This window comes from Cervus elaphus, chromosome 14 (assembly GCF_910594005.1).
Source record: "Cervus elaphus chromosome 14, mCerEla1.1, whole genome shotgun sequence".
Taxonomy (NCBI): domain Eukaryota; kingdom Metazoa; phylum Chordata; class Mammalia; order Artiodactyla; family Cervidae; genus Cervus; species Cervus elaphus.
This window is the reverse complement of record NC_057828.1, coordinates 15,255,674-15,270,967: the sequence shown is the minus strand read 5'-3', so window position 1 is coordinate 15,270,967 and position 15,294 is coordinate 15,255,674. Positions and strand designations below refer to the sequence as shown.

At 41.3% G+C, this 15,294-nt stretch overlaps 1 protein-coding gene across 1 annotated transcript; it reads left to right on the top strand.

Moving 5' to 3' along the window:
• Window positions 1–3,875: 3,875 nt before the first annotated feature.
• Window positions 3,876–7,197, top strand: RGS2 (regulator of G protein signaling 2). Its single transcript, XM_043923818.1, has 5 exons — window positions 3,876–4,029; window positions 5,047–5,148; window positions 5,251–5,312; window positions 5,878–6,044; window positions 6,329–7,197. Exons 1-5 carry the CDS (start codon window positions 3,920–3,922, stop codon window positions 6,521–6,523), a joined length of 636 nt encoding a protein of 211 aa, XP_043779753.1. The 5' UTR covers window positions 3,876–3,919; the 3' UTR covers window positions 6,524–7,197.
• The last annotated feature ends 8,097 nt before the right edge of the window (window positions 7,198–15,294 follow it).

The following is a 15,294-nucleotide window of genomic DNA, read 5'->3' as shown; positions in this document are numbered from 1 at the left end:
CGTGTGAATTCAAGGCAGAGCTATGGAAATGCTCTTGCTGGAATTATCAATATAAGGACTAAGTACAATCATTAACTCCTCTATAATACATGTCAAGTATGTGGTTGAAACTCTGATTCACCCCAGACAAAAACACTGACTTTCTCTCTTCAGCTCCTGGGTATGCAAATTACATTCTAAGAAAGAGAGCAATTATGAGTTTTTTAAATGTCAGATCATATTAGGAATGAAGAGTAGAATACAGAATCCTGTGGGGTCATAAGTTCATTCATTGTGGGGTCATATGTTCAGTCTGTTTAAAGAATATTCCACCAATTAGAGTTAAATAATACCCCAAAGTGGGGGGGGGGGGGAGGACAAAGATAGACAAAAATGTCACGACAGGTGTCACACTTCCTCAAATACTTCAACAATTATGATACTAAAAGTTTCCAATTACTCATCATACCCTTTGCCGCATGGCACTTAATTTCCTAATTTTTTCCCCTTTTTTAAACTTCTCACCAATTAAAAGATTCATGACGTATGCAACAGATTTGCAACTTTTACAAATTTAGAAACTAAGATAGCTTACTGACCAAAAAAGTAAAGCACAGGATAATACACAGAATGATTCTCTAGTGTCTTTTAAAGTATATATCTTGCTTCCTAAATTTCTAAAGCTTAAGTATGAAAGTTATCATGTATAAATACTTTTAGATAATAACAACAGTCTTTATTAATAATGGCATACACTCAGAAGAGAAGAGCGTATATGGCAGGGGACACTTTTGCTTTTCATTATTCTCCCTTTCCTGTTACTAGAAACTTGTATTTTTCTGTTTGCCTTCCTCTGTAACTTAATTCTTTTTAGCTACAAAAAGTTCCAGAACCACCCTGCAAGCTTCCACCACCCATGTGCTCAGCAGACAGCCTCTCCAGTAGAGGGCATAGTAGAGCTGACAGGAAAACCTATGTCCAGTTCAAAACACTCTCAAGCTGCGGTTTTGCTGTGCAGTATCTACCTCCTATTGCAATGCTTCTTCTTCCACCACTGAATGGAAAATATGTGTCATCTTAATATTAAGCAATTCCATTTACCTAAAAGCCAGTTGCAACCAAAAAAACAAAGGGAAGTCATTAAAGACTGCAGCTTTCATTTTAAATGTACTGGTCTGCTTACCTTAATACCAGCTGTCAATTGGAAATGGTTTGCAAAAAAAGTAAATAGTTACTTTAAACACTTATAAGAAACATCTAGAATGGTCTATATTTCAAGCAGTTACTTACATGGATACATATACATTTATGGTCCTGAACTTATCTGATGAGGATCTCTGAAAAATTCACATACCAGTTTACTTGTTTTTTATTTGGTTTTTTACCCAGAGGACATTAAGTATCTATCATGAGCCCGATATTCTACGAAGCTGTGACATTATCTTTAATTTTAACAGTACTTAACATTTATAACTTAACTCTGAATTAATCTTTTAATGATTTTTCTACCTGGAATAACTATGCTTCAGATATTTCCTTTTCCCCACATATGCAAATTAAGAAAGACAAACTTTTGTACAATACTTTAAAATTTACAAAGGCCTTTCATGAAAGATTCACATAATATCCAATGAGGTTGACAAGAAAGACACATTACTCTTATTAAAGATGAGACACTGGTGCTTAGGAGGTGGGATGGGACTATCCTAATAGTTACTTAGTATTTACCAGTGAAGCCAAGACTCTAACTAGGTTTCCTGACACAAGTCCAGCTCTCCTTGCTGCCTCTTTGTCAGAACTCCTGTTGTTTTCCACTATGAGTGAATTCTACCATCCAAAATTCTAAGTCAAAAATATACTGACGTTTATACTAGAAAGAAAAGCAAATGTTTACGTATTACACATATTCAACAAATAAGTACTTAATCATCAGAAAGTGAAAATGGCTGTAGGAAATATCATGCAAAGTTCTTTTCGAGATGAAGAGCATATACTTGAGAAAAATTACATTCTTACATTTCACAAACTTGCTTTCAAATATTTATTACTGAAATCTAAGTGATTTTTCCTTTTGTAACTGAGTACATGGCTGTTCTCTTTAGTAATAACTGTAGGTTTTACTCCTCAAGTCAAACTTGGAGCTCCAACTACTGGCAGCTCATCATAAGAATACGGTAAATTAGTTCCAAGTTTCTTTTAACAGCTCTAATACAAAGTAGAGAACATACTTGCAGCCTGTATTAAAAAAGCAGCGACATCACTTTGCTGACAAAGATCCCTATAGTCAAAGCTATGGTTTTTCCAGTAGTCATGTATGAATGTGCGAGTTGGACCATAAAGAAGGCTGAGCACCGAAGAATTGCTGCTTTCAAATCGCTGCGCTAGAGAAGACTCTTGAGAGTCTCCCAGCAAAGCGATCAAACCAGCGACCAACCCTTAAAGAAATGAACCTCAATATTCATTGGAAGGACTGATGCTGAAGCTCCAACCCTTTGGCCACCTGATGCTAGGAGCAGACTGGCTGAGAAAGACTCTGATGCTGGGAAAGATTGAGGGCAGGAGGAGAAGAGGGTGACAGAGGATGAGATGATTAGATGGCATCACCGACTCAATGGACATGAGTTTGAGCAAATACCAGGAGGTAAAGAACAGGGAAGCCTGGCAAGTTGAAGCCCATGGGACTGCAGTCAGAAATGACTTAGGGACTGAACAACAAAAACCTTGCTGTTAATCTGCCTACTTAGATGCTTCAGGAAAAAAAACCCTGAATATTCCACTGTACAATTCTAATAATGGTATATGAAATCAAGTCATTTTGGAGTGGCGGTTATCTACTTACCCTTACCAGTCAAACCACTTAAATCCTGCTACAGCAAGATGATTTCTGAAGAATCAAGACATTAAGCTTATTCAAAGAAGCTGTGAACGCCTCCCTCCCTCCACCCCCACCTCTCTTTTTTGCCAATTAAAGTGTTCTGGCAAATTCTAAGCCAACTAAGAGTGACTCAGGAGGAAATCCTGCATGCTTGCTCTTTTACACTAAAATGATTCTGGTGCACGATAGCTGCGAACTCTTGGTGTTTCCCTGTTAAGAAGAGCTGTGATTTTTCTGTTCTGGAAGGAGAGGCGGCCAAGGACTCCTGAGAAATAAATCTGCAACCCCACGGACGGACCCAGCCACGAGCCTGCTGGTAATCAAAACCGCACACCCAGTTAAAGCACTTTCTCCTCTTCCTTCCCTGACCAATGTGCATTCCCCCACAGGGCTCCAGGGCAGAGCAGATCACACCACTGCCCCTGGACTGTCATTGTTCCTCCCGTTCCGTTTCCTTCCTCAAATCAAAAGGCGTCTCAAAGAAGAACAGGTGAGGGTCAGTTCCCAGATCAAGAAAGGAGGCGCGGAGCGAGGAATTGCGCTCCAAAAACACATCCCCTTGTAAACCTAATTCAAAATAAGGTTACTGCATTCGGCTTCCCAATAAGCAACCTTTACCTGCTGGGAATCACGGCTCCCTTTGGGGTCAGGAGCTCTGGAGCGCGGGGGAGGGAATGAGGGAAGAGGCGGGGAGCGAGCGCCCCCGCCGAGCCTGCAGCCAACCTGGCTCCCTGCCCGCCAGGGCCCTGCGACCCCACGGCAGAACGCCACGACTGGGCAAAGGTCGCTCCCGACCGTTCAAAGGGGAATTTTCTCTGACCCCACACCAAGGGGTCTAGCCCGACTGCGCACGACGCCCGAGCAGCGGACGTCAGCGGAGCCCCGGCTTCCAGACCCTTCGGCGGCGCCCGTGACCGCGCGGCCCGCGGCCGCCGTCGGCCAATCGGCGCCCTCCGGGGGCGGGACCGGCGCCGTGAAGCCCCGCCTCCGCGCCGCCGCCTGTTATAAATACGGGTGCCGGCGCCCGGGCCCCTCCAGAACGGCGTTCTCAGGTGCAAGGCGATAATGCAAAGTGCTCTGTTCCTGGCTGTCCAGCACGACTGCGGACCCATGGACAAAAACGCTGGCACCGGGCCCAAGAACGAGGAGAAGCGAGAGAAGATGAAGCGAACCCTGTGAGTGCGGCTTTCTTCCTCCCTGACTGGCCGCCCCTACGGACCCAGCTGTCCCGGGCGGCTGCAAACGGGGTACACTCGCTCTGGGCTTCGGCTATGGGAACTGGGTAGCCCGCCTGCGTCTCTGCAGGAAAAAAAGAAAATTGTGTGTGTGTGTGTAAAAGGTTAATTTGTTAAGTTACGTTTAAATCTGTGTGGTGTAGGTATTTATCGAAGGGCTCGGGTAGAGTTTAGAAACTGCAGAAAATTCTTGATGCAGGGGCGGAGATAGATGCGGGTTGGCTTTTTTTCTCCCTGCATCGAAAATGACTGGAGAATCCTGCGGCCACACGCCCCCGGCCTTCGTGAGAGGCACTGTAAATTCTGATCTGCTTACACGACTGCTGGGATGGAGATATTTTTGCTGATTCTAGATATCCTTTTTTTTTTTTTTTTTTTAACTGAACAGCAAGTTTCACCCACTCAAGAGTGTGGAACAAATAATTGTTCTGCATCACCTTCTTAAAATGAGTGCTGCATTTGGGGGAGGCAGCGGTCAATCTCGCACACACACCTCATTGTGCTCAGCTTCTCGGGTGGTCCCGAGCCTCCTGCTCTGACAGTAGAAGGAAAACGAACATGGGCTGGCTCAGGGCAGGTCCACTGTGGGCCTTCTCAAGTGTGAAATGTCTCAGAATTGTAATTAACCCTTGCAGAAAAACTGGCTGCCTTTTGTGGGCCAGAAATAGTATCTGCCTTTGAACTATGCAAACTAAATTCATTAAAATACCCTATAATTGTAGGTCGTCCTATCCTTACTTATAAAACTAATAATTATGTTCAGATGAGTGGATGAAACTAGTGTGTTGAGTACTCAGATGCTGGATTAAAGGAGTAAGACTGACTGGAGGAGTTGTTTTGTCTTATTTGGCTTGTCTGTAGCTACTGGGGGCAACTTTATTTGGTAAAAATGCCTTTAGTTGCAGTGGCAATTTCAAGTGTTACCACTAAGTATCTTTTTTTTTTTTTCTATTGTAGATTAAAAGATTGGAAGAGCCGTTTGAGTTACTTCTTGCAAAATTCCTCCTCTCCTGGGAAGCCCAAAACTGGCAAGAAAAGCAAACAGCAAACCTTCATCAAGTAAGCTGAAAATCTTGTACTTGCCCATATGCACAGATCACTGCTGAGCTGAAGAGGGAACCTCTGGCTAGCAGGAGCTGATGTGCAGATCTTCTCTTGCAGGCCTTCTCCAGAGGAAGCCCAGCTGTGGTCAGAAGCATTTGATGAGCTGCTAGCCAGTAAATGTAAGTTAACCTCTTGAATTTGATCCATCTCAAGTATCAGGAGAGTATGGAAAGGCTGTGTCCACACAGAAAGAGCAGCTTGCCCAAGGAGAGTTTGACTTTACAATCGCTGTAATATGGGACCTATTTTTCTCCTTTATTTCCCAGTGATTAACCAGGGAAATGCATGGCTTTTTCACTATAGGTGGGGAGTGGGGGGAAATAGCCCCAGTTTTTAATGGCAGTTGCTGTCTGTTAAGGTTGAGTCAGCTTTTCCATTGCAAACAATGTTTTCAAGAGGCTTCATTCCCAAAGAACTTATGCCTCCCCTATAAGTTGTGTTAACAGCAAAGCTAAGTTATTATATTTTTGTAGTAGTGTGCCAACTTATGTATTTTGCTGACTGGCATCTTAGTCGTTAAAGAGCTAAATTTTGAGGATTACAGGTTTGAGTAAAATCGAGAAAATTGCTGCCATCTGGTAGTAAAATATGGGGCCAGGGGAGTGGGAGTTTTAGGAAAACACATAAAGGATTATTTGGACACTCAATGCAATTTCTGCATGCTTTCCTCCTTCCCTCCCCCAGATGGTCTTGCTGCATTCAGGGCTTTTTTAAAATCTGAATTCTGTGAAGAAAATATTGAATTCTGGCTGGCCTGTGAAGACTTCAAAAAAACCAAGTCACCCCAAAAGCTGTCCTCAAAAGCAAAGAAAATATATACTGACTTCATAGAAAAAGAAGCTCCAAAAGAGGTAAAGGGGGAAAAAAGTTCCTTGTTTCAGCATATTTTGAACATCCTCAGCACCAAAGTGAAAAGAATTTAGAGAGACCTCAAATTAAAGGGGGGTGGGTGAGTAAGCTGTTTTTCCCCTACTTCAGGCTCTCAGTGAGGTAAATTACATTTCTTTACTGATGTAGCTGGTGACACTGGCCACACATTGTAGTTTGGGTTTTTTGTTTGTTTGTTTTCAAATACTTTGTATATTTCAATTTCTGACTCTTAATATGGAATAAAACTTTGTTGTTTTTATTTCAGATCAACATAGACTTTCAAACCAAAACTCTGATTGCCCAAAACATACAGGAGGCTACCAGTGGCTGCTTCACAACTGCCCAGAAAAGGGTGTACAGCTTGATGGAGAACAACTCTTATCCACGTTTCTTGGAGTCAGAATTCTACCAGGACTTGTGTAAAAAGCCGCAGATCACCACAGAACCCCATGCTACATGAGATGAAAATGGGAGCCCAGAAACGGAGGACATTTCATTTTTTTCCTAAGGGGAAAGGCTGTCACCTGCCGAAAAGACTTGACCTTGAATTCAGCCTGGGTGTTCAGGAAACATCACTCAGAACTATTGATTCAGAGCTGGGTAGTGAATCAGGAAGCCGGTCGCCACGTAGGAGAAGCTGGTACTGGGACAGAGTCCGTAACTGATGGAGCACAAGAGAGAGAGTTTGGTCTAAATGTGGTGTGTCTCACACTGCAAAAGCAGAAGCTTGAGACTGAAAGATAGCGAAGTAACACTATTGGTCCAGAAGCATTTACAATCAATAGGTCTGGGATTATGTGGCCTTAGCTAGCTGGCTGTACATCTTTCCCTAAATCAGTCCTTGTTACCACATAGTGGTTTAGATGTAGTTTCTTTAGTTTTAGGTAATATATGTTTACTATGTGCAAGGGTATTGAAGTTCCTATGACTACAGATCATTAGTACTGTTGTCTCACATAACTCTAAAACTGAAACGACCTGTGTTTGAACTGTCAATTGCTGTCTGTACTAGAATGAGTGCTTCTGTGTAGAAAATGACAATGTCCATTATGAGTGCCAAAAACTGTCCTGATGGCAGCTAAACTTTGAAGTGGTCTTTGAATACTTTTAATAAATTTATTTTGATAAATAATATTATTGAATATTTGGTCCAGATGTGTGTTGGGATGTTTTTTCTTAATTAGGCAGAAACAAGTATCTCCTCTAGGAGAGAAGAGATATCAGTTGATGGGCCTGTTGAGTAACAACTGACTGTCCTTAGAATTGAGAAATCACAGCTGCTGGGAAGATGCTGCTCCCATCTCTAAAGCTTTGGTAGGTCACAGGAGGTCAGATCATCACCCTGGGATCAACCTTCTAATATGGTCTTGTAAAAATCAAGCTTGTTGAAAATATAAGAACATTGCTTTAAAGCCCTTTATGAAGCTAAACATGAGAAGTAAATTGATGTAGCAGAGACAAAGCACCAAAATTATTCACATAACTAAGCCACTCGAAGATGCCAAATAAAGACGAAAGTTGTCAGTTGCTCAGTGTTGTCTGACTCTTTGTGACCCCGTGGACTGCAGCACGCCAGGCTTCCCTGTCCTTCACCATCTCCCAGAGCTTGCTTAAACTCATCTCCATCAAGTCCGTGATGCCATTCAACCAAAGATGAAAGTAGGCCTGCCTATTTATTTCTCTTGGTTCCAAGTTCTCCCCACAGGGTCTGTACGTGAGCTTCCAAGATCCATACCTGAAACTGTTCACTTCCATGATGAATCAGTACAAAGCCAAAATTTCCCTGATTCACCGGCCTTCATTTGGCCAGTAAAGAATCTGGCTATATTACTGCAGCTAATAATGAAGGCAGGGAACACAACTTTTGTAGCTAGGACTTCATCTAGAAGTATGCTCTTTCTTTCCGTGGTTGAGAGACCTTGAGTCTTATTTTTCAAAATGAGACTATTGAGAAAAAAGTACTGTTCTCTGGCAGACTGCCTATTCAACCTTGATGATGGTCTTCATTTTGAAAAGGAGAAGGAACCCTCATCTTGGAAAAACTGAGCCCATGTACTGATTTCTCACACCTCTGTGACCTTAGGAGTCTCCATCTGTACTGGCTCCTCAAGTCATACCTTCCTGTCTGTCCCACTGGTTCCTGTGAGGTAGTAAGAGGCTTTAGAAAGTGTAAAGCATTTTTTTAAAAATACATTTATTCTGATTTGCCAGAAGAAAAATTGACCTCCCATAGTTTATTGTTTTTATCTTGCTTGCACTGATCTTCACCTTCACCAGCCTTACCAGAAGCAATAGGCACTATATCCATAAGAGACTTGAACTGGTCCACTCCTGTGTCACCAGCAACCAGATACATAACAGGTGCTCCATAAATAGTGATAGAATAAAAATTCTGAGGCTCACTGAAAGAGATTTCTTTGGAGAATAAATATGTCAGATCTGCACAAGCCCTAATTTGGAAACGTTTTGGCCAGTGGAGAAACCCAGGAGTCACACTATGTATCCAGTTTGTCACCAAGTGCTATTTTACTCCAAGTCTTTCTCCAGCCTGCTTTCTGTTGCCACCCTGATTCCAGAAACCACCATCTGCTCAGGCAACGGCACTAGTCTCAAATCATCGGCCCTCACTCACTTTTTCCCTCCTCCAGTGTGTTCCCTGCTTTGAACTCTAGGGATCCTCTCAACACAGAAACCTGATCTTATCTCCCATTGCTTATAAACCCTTGACAGTTTTCCCAAACAATCAGGACAAAGGCATCCCTAAAATGGTCTAACACCTGTGTGGGCTTGACCCCTCCTTCCACTCCATCCTGTCTCCACCACAAGTCCCCCAGCTCTCTCTGCAAGCCTCACCAACCTACTTCCACGCCCCCGTGGTTGCCAGACCCACTGCTCCCACAGGGCCTTTGCCCATCATAGGCCCACTGCATGGAATGCAATTTTAGCTCTTCCTCGTCATTTACAGATCAGTGCAATTGTCACTTCCTCGGGGAAGCCTTCCCTGACCTCCTTACCTGGGTCAGATTCCCTTTTAGACTTTCTCACCAGCTTCTCTAATTTAGCACGCTTAATAGAATTCTCATTTATTTGTACGATAATAATTCTCTTTTCCCCTTGGATTGCGGATGTCACAATTCAAGGACTCCATGTCTTTTTCTGCTCACTGCTGAATCCCAACACCTAGCGCCTTGCCAGGCACACAATGCCAGCTGCGTGAACCATTGTCAAATGAATGAATGAATAAATGAGTGAATATTAACAACTCTTAAATTTTGGTGAAACAGAAAGTATCAACCAATGCACAAGGAACTAAGGACGGGTTTTAAAAGCCCCATTTCTGCAAACATCTGAAAATACATTTTCTTGGCAAAAAATAAATACCCCTTGCTAAGCATGTTGTCTATGACTTTTGACCTTTAATAGAAGAAGCCAGATTATAGTAACAAAAAGAAAGAGTTCTGACTTTTTCAGAGCTGCTAAAAGTACAGACTTTACTCGGTTGGTATTTTCCAATGTGCTTTAGTGTAGAACAAGCTGAAATAGACTTAAGATTAGAAACCGCATACTTCCACAAATAAATATTACTTACTGTTCTCATTTCTCAGAGTTCGTACTCTTAGGATCCACAGTCCACTTATTTTGATAACATTTTTTTTCCCATATACTTTAAGTTCAGGAGCATTTCAAGATGTAATTTCATACAGTCCCACCAGAAAAAAAAAAAAAAACAGAATTGCGTATCATCTGTCATGTGAGCACAGAGAGGCAACACGTGTTTCAATGAGGTGATTCAAAGTGATCACCCAAAATTTCATAGGAAATAGGTATTTGGTAGAGGACTTGTTTGTCTGACCACAGTATCTGATCATTTCTGGCAGTGATTCTCACCTCGAGAAGCTGAAGAGTGAGGAGGCAGTGTTTTTGTCAATGGCAAAAAGATGAGGTTTATCTAAATTTTGGCATTGTACCTAGCTTTGACTTGCTTGAGGCAACAATAAGCACCCCCAAAATCTTCTGTGGCCTGCTTTGAAAATCCAAAACTAAATCCCAGACTCTTTGAGTAACTACTATTCAGGACCATCACTTTTAACAACTGCATAGTGTTCTATAGCATGCATTTGTTATAATTAATTTAATTCTCCTCTGTTGAACACTGTAGTTTTTCTATTATATATGTTCTATAAACAGTATGAAAAGTTAATTTCCTTAATTATGTGAGTGTATACACATTATGTACTTGTATGCATATATATGTATGTATGTGTAAATGATGTATGTATATTAAAATTTTTCATCTTATGCATGAGACAAGTGCTCGGGCCTGGTGCACTGGGAAGACCCAGAGGGATCGGGTAGAGAGGGAGGTGGGAGGGGGGATCGGGATGGGGAATACATGTAAATCCATGGCTGATTCATGTCAATGTATGACAAAAACCACTACAATATTGTAAAGTAGTTAGCCTCCAACTAATAAAAATAAATGAAAAAAAATTTTTTTTCATCTTAAAAATAAAAAAGAAAGAGGAATCACCAGCGGGAGTAAGCAGTATATTCTAGCCTGAGGTGATAGCCTTGATCAAAAGCTTGATATTACCATTGGGGGCCCATGATTCAGCATCACCAGAGTATCTGGCAGGATAAGGCTGGGATGGGTGTTAGAAGCATGGCCCAGAACCAGGTGATAGACAGCCTTGAATGCTAAAGATTAGGATTTTACTCTGAGGGAACGGATACCAATCTCAAGCGTACAAAAATAACCTGGGCAGCAAATGAAGGATGAGTTGGAGTCAAGGAGATGAACTATAAGACTGTAGTTATAGCCCGAGTGAGACCTGCCATGTGCCGAGGCCAGAACACTACCACCAAATAAGGCAGTATCACTTGACAGCAAATTTTATCAGTACATTGATTCAGAGCTCTGATCTTAGCCATACAGGGGGTCGTGTGACACGCTACCTGTCCTCCAGGAGGTACCAGTTAAGTATCTGATGAAATAATGTACAAAAACTGAAGCATAACATGGGCTATGACTGCTGATTAATTAGCAAAAGAGAAGTGCAAAAACCTTTAGCAGGAATGAATCAAGAAACAAAGTGAAATGGCATTTTTAAGAGATTTTTTTAAATGGATCTATTAGCAAGGATGAAGGGGATAATGTCAGGGTGGAGAAATAATTTAAATAATGGGAAAGGAAGAAAGCAGGATTTCGTTTAGCATTGTGCTGTGATATACAACAGCTAAACGAACACAGATACTGTAGGCAGATACTTTTGATGGGGATATACACTTGAAAAGTATTTCATTGATTTGTTCTTGGCAAATATTTATGAAAAGTTTCTCTGAGCAAGGAAGGTGTGAAAAAGCAGAAGAAATGGTCATCTATTGAGGAGGATAAAAAGAAACAGAAAGGCTGTTAAGTCCAAAATGACAACTAAAAGCTATGTCTTATTTTTCTTACAAACCGATTTCCGTAAGATCATCAACCAGCCTAGTGATCACACCACCGTCATGGTCCTCAGACTAGCGCTTACAAGGTCAGACCCTGTGTCGTTTCTCATGTGTTCTCTCAATCAATATCTGAACACTGACTTTCTCACAGAAAATACATGAGTTCTCTGGCATCTCCCAAATCAAAATAAACTCCTATATCTAAGGCTAAAACTCCTCCATCATGTGACCTTTTGCTGTCCATCCAATTTTTTTTTTTCCTCACCACTGACTAGAATCATTCAATGCGGGATTTTCTTACTGTTTCTGAGACATATTACTTTTCTTCTGTTATAAGATCAAAGTGTTCCCCTTGCCTAGAACTGACCTTTCTTCTCTTAGATTTTATTCAGTTTTCAGGGCTCAGATCAAGTTTCACCTTTATGAAATATTGCCAAGGGAGTGTGTTTTGTCTTCAAATAAATGGTCAATAACTGGATCGCTGTTCTACTTAACTTTCAGTGTGTGTGGGGGGGGAGGGGGAGGTCAGGGAGGGGAGCGGTATGCACACACTCATAGCCCACCAGGCTCCTCTGTCCATGGAATTTTTCATTTTCCATGAAAATTTTCCAGGCAAGAATATACTGCAGTGAGTTGCCATTTCCTTCTCCAGGGGATCTTCCCAACCCAGGGATAGAATTTATCTCCTGTGTCTCCTGCATTGGCAGGTGGATTCTTTACCACTAGTGCTACCTGGGAAGCCCTTAATTTTCAGAGTAACTACTCAGTGCCTATTGATCATTGACTAAGTTATTAGCTCACTGATTGGTTGGTTGATTGATTCACAAACTCCTCAGTAAAGATGTATGCAGAGATACAAAGGTTTCATTTAAATTTGCTAAACACACATTTTGCAAACAATATTTTTTCAGGAGTCGACATAGTTTTTCATTTTGTCTTTATGTTTTCACCTTGAAAATTTAGAAAAGAAAACCTAATAACTGTGTGGATCTTGGATAGGATCCTAACATTCATTTTTCTCAAATCCAAAATTAATCTGATATTTATATAGCTTAAAAAGTGCACTGACCTATATGGAAATTTCCCTTAAGTGAGGCCATATGTTTATTTAGCTGTTGTATATCTTAGACGTGAACAGACGTCACACCAAATCAAAATAATGAAAAGGAGAAATGGGCCAAAAAGGAGAATGGGAAGAAGCTCTTTGCTGCTGTCTGCTTTGGGGTAAGAGGGGACCTGATTTTTTTTTTTTAATGCATTTGCAACTTCCAACCTCACAGGCCACTTTCATCCTAAATTACCCTCAGTCTTTCACTTCAGAATACAATCGCAGCTTGTCTACCGTGAGTGCATTTTAAGCTACAATATTAAAAGGACTAAGAAAAATATGCAGCCACGGTGAGCCACGGTGTAGTCTGAGAAAGAACAGACAGAAAACTTTGGTTTGAAAAGCAGGTGGTACTTAGTAGACCTTTGCCCTGTTTACAATACAAAAACAGGAAAGTTTACAGTATTAAATCTCCATTTGGCATAAACCTGTGTATTCTCATGGAGAGTGATTTCTTCCAGAAGTGGCCACCGAGCCTGGTAACTTAAATGTCAGAACTTAAAGTGCTACCTCTTTCTAATTTCTTCTGTTTTCAAATTCCGGAACTTCACAAATCCTGTAACATTCTACAAAAGTGCTAATTAGATGGCTAACATCTTAAGAGCATCTGAGAACAACAATTTCTTAAATAATTTTGTTCACACACAGTTATTTCTAGGAAAAAGGTCAATACCCACCTGCTATTGAAACGGTTAATAAAGTGTCTCTGAACATTAAGGCATATTTTAACAGAGAATGTAGAGAGAGCCCAGAAACATCAGGAAACATAAAATCAGTAAAGTAGTGCTGTCCAATAAAAGAGATAATGTAATACAACATAACATGCTACATAGATAACCTTAAATCTTACAGCAACAGTAAAATATGTAGAAAGAGGACTTTCCCGGTGGTGCAGTGGTAAAGAATCTGCCTGCCAATGCAGGGAACTTGGGTTAGATCTATGGCCTAGAAAGATCCCACAGGCCCAGGATCAACTAGTGAGCTCAGGCTCTAGGGGCTGAGAACCACAACTACTGAAGCCGATGTGCCCAAAGCCTGTGTTCTGCAACAAGAGAGGCCACCGCCACCTCAATGAGAAGCCCGCACACTGCAATGAAGAGTACCCTACACTCACAACTGGAGAAAACCCACACAGAGCAATGAAGATCCAGTGCGACCAAAAACAAAACATAACAAAATTTAAATATATAGAAAGAAGTTAAATTAGTTTAACAACATAGTTATATAACCCTAAAGATTATCATTTCACAGAATATAACACGTGATTCATATAATAAAGTATGAAAGAGATTTTATATGTATTTTTTCTCATCGTGTGTTCAAATCTGATGCATGTTTTTCACTTATAGCACATCCAGATCCACACCTGGCGCATTTCAAATGCTCAGTAGCCATATGTGGCTAGTGGCTCACTTATTGCAAAGCATGATAGTCTTGGTCTGTTATGCTGAGTCTGAGGTTAGAGATTATAAAACCAGAATAAACTGACACCCTGCCTTTTTTTTCTCCAGTCCCCAAGATATATTTCATAGCCAGCAGTTCTCGACATTCTTTGCCACCTTGCTGCTTTTGTCAATAGTCAGCAAACTTGCCTTCTATGTGCTGTATAAAGGCAGTCAAGCTAGACTGCCTGGGATCAAATCCCACGTCCATCTCTTCCTGGATGTGTGACTAAACAGGGACATGTCATGCAATCTCCTCACCTCAGTGCCTCTCAGCTATGAGGCAGCACAGTTTTTCTGGTCTTCTACAGGTTTTTCTGCTCTTTTAATCATTTTTCAAAATAAATGGATGGATATATGTAAAATGTTTCTATTAAGAGAATTGCTAGCAAATGATGTTTATTAGTTACATTATTTATTTGTTAGCTATGAACACAACCTTATGTAATTGTCTAGACATGATGGAGATCAGTAAATATTGTTGACTGGGAGAGCAGTAGAAAACCCTGACTTGAAAGAGCCAGTTTCTCAAGGGAAGTGACTCCTTTGCGAATTAGGATGTTACTTTCACACATTCAACAACACTCAGTCAGGTGTCCTCTAAGCAGCGAGCAAGACATACGGTCTCCACTATCATGGGAATTTCTGTTGCAGTGGATGTCCCCCTACGATCTTTTTACATCTCTCATAGGATGATATTGTCTGAAAGTAGTCAAAAACCCCAATCTAACTGGCTTGCAAAAATACAGAAATGCAAAGACAGGATTGAGCCCAGCCACTGTGCAATCTGGGCTCCTGTTGCAACTGACACTGTCTCTCTAGCTCTTGTCTATATTTCACATTTGTCAACAGACTGGCTTCCACCATGGTCACAAAATGTTGCCACTAGTAGAGACAAAAGACTGCTCCTCCGACTACAAGAGGTTTCTTAAGTCTCCTTGGCAGTCAACCTTTGGCAGTCCAAAGAAGTCATGCACGGATTGGCTTATGACTGGGATTTTTAAGGATCGCTGGCAAAGGTGTGGAGTCATCTCCAGGATCCAGTGCTATCCAGTCTAGGAGAGGGATCGTGCCTGGGGTTGAGGTAAAACACGGAAGAAAAGTAGGGTTTTGTTAGTAAGGAGGAACTGAACGTGTGTAGGCGGTCAACAATGTCTACACACACCGCTAAAAAGGAACTTCTAAGTGTGTGATTCTTCTAAAGTCACTGCAGAGGCAGCCTGTGACTCAAAA

Coding starts and splice junctions, on each gene's coding strand:
- RGS2 (XM_043923818.1), top strand. CDS start 3,920: ATGCAAAGTGCTCTGTTCCTGGCTGTCCAGCACGACTGCGGACCCATG. Junction 5,149..5,250: donor AAACAGCAAACCTTCATCAA/GTAAGCTGAAAA, acceptor CTTCTCTTGCAG/GCCTTCTCCAGAGGAAGCCC. Junction 6,045..6,328: donor AAAAAGAAGCTCCAAAAGAG/GTAAAGGGGGAA, acceptor TTTTTATTTCAG/ATCAACATAGACTTTCAAAC.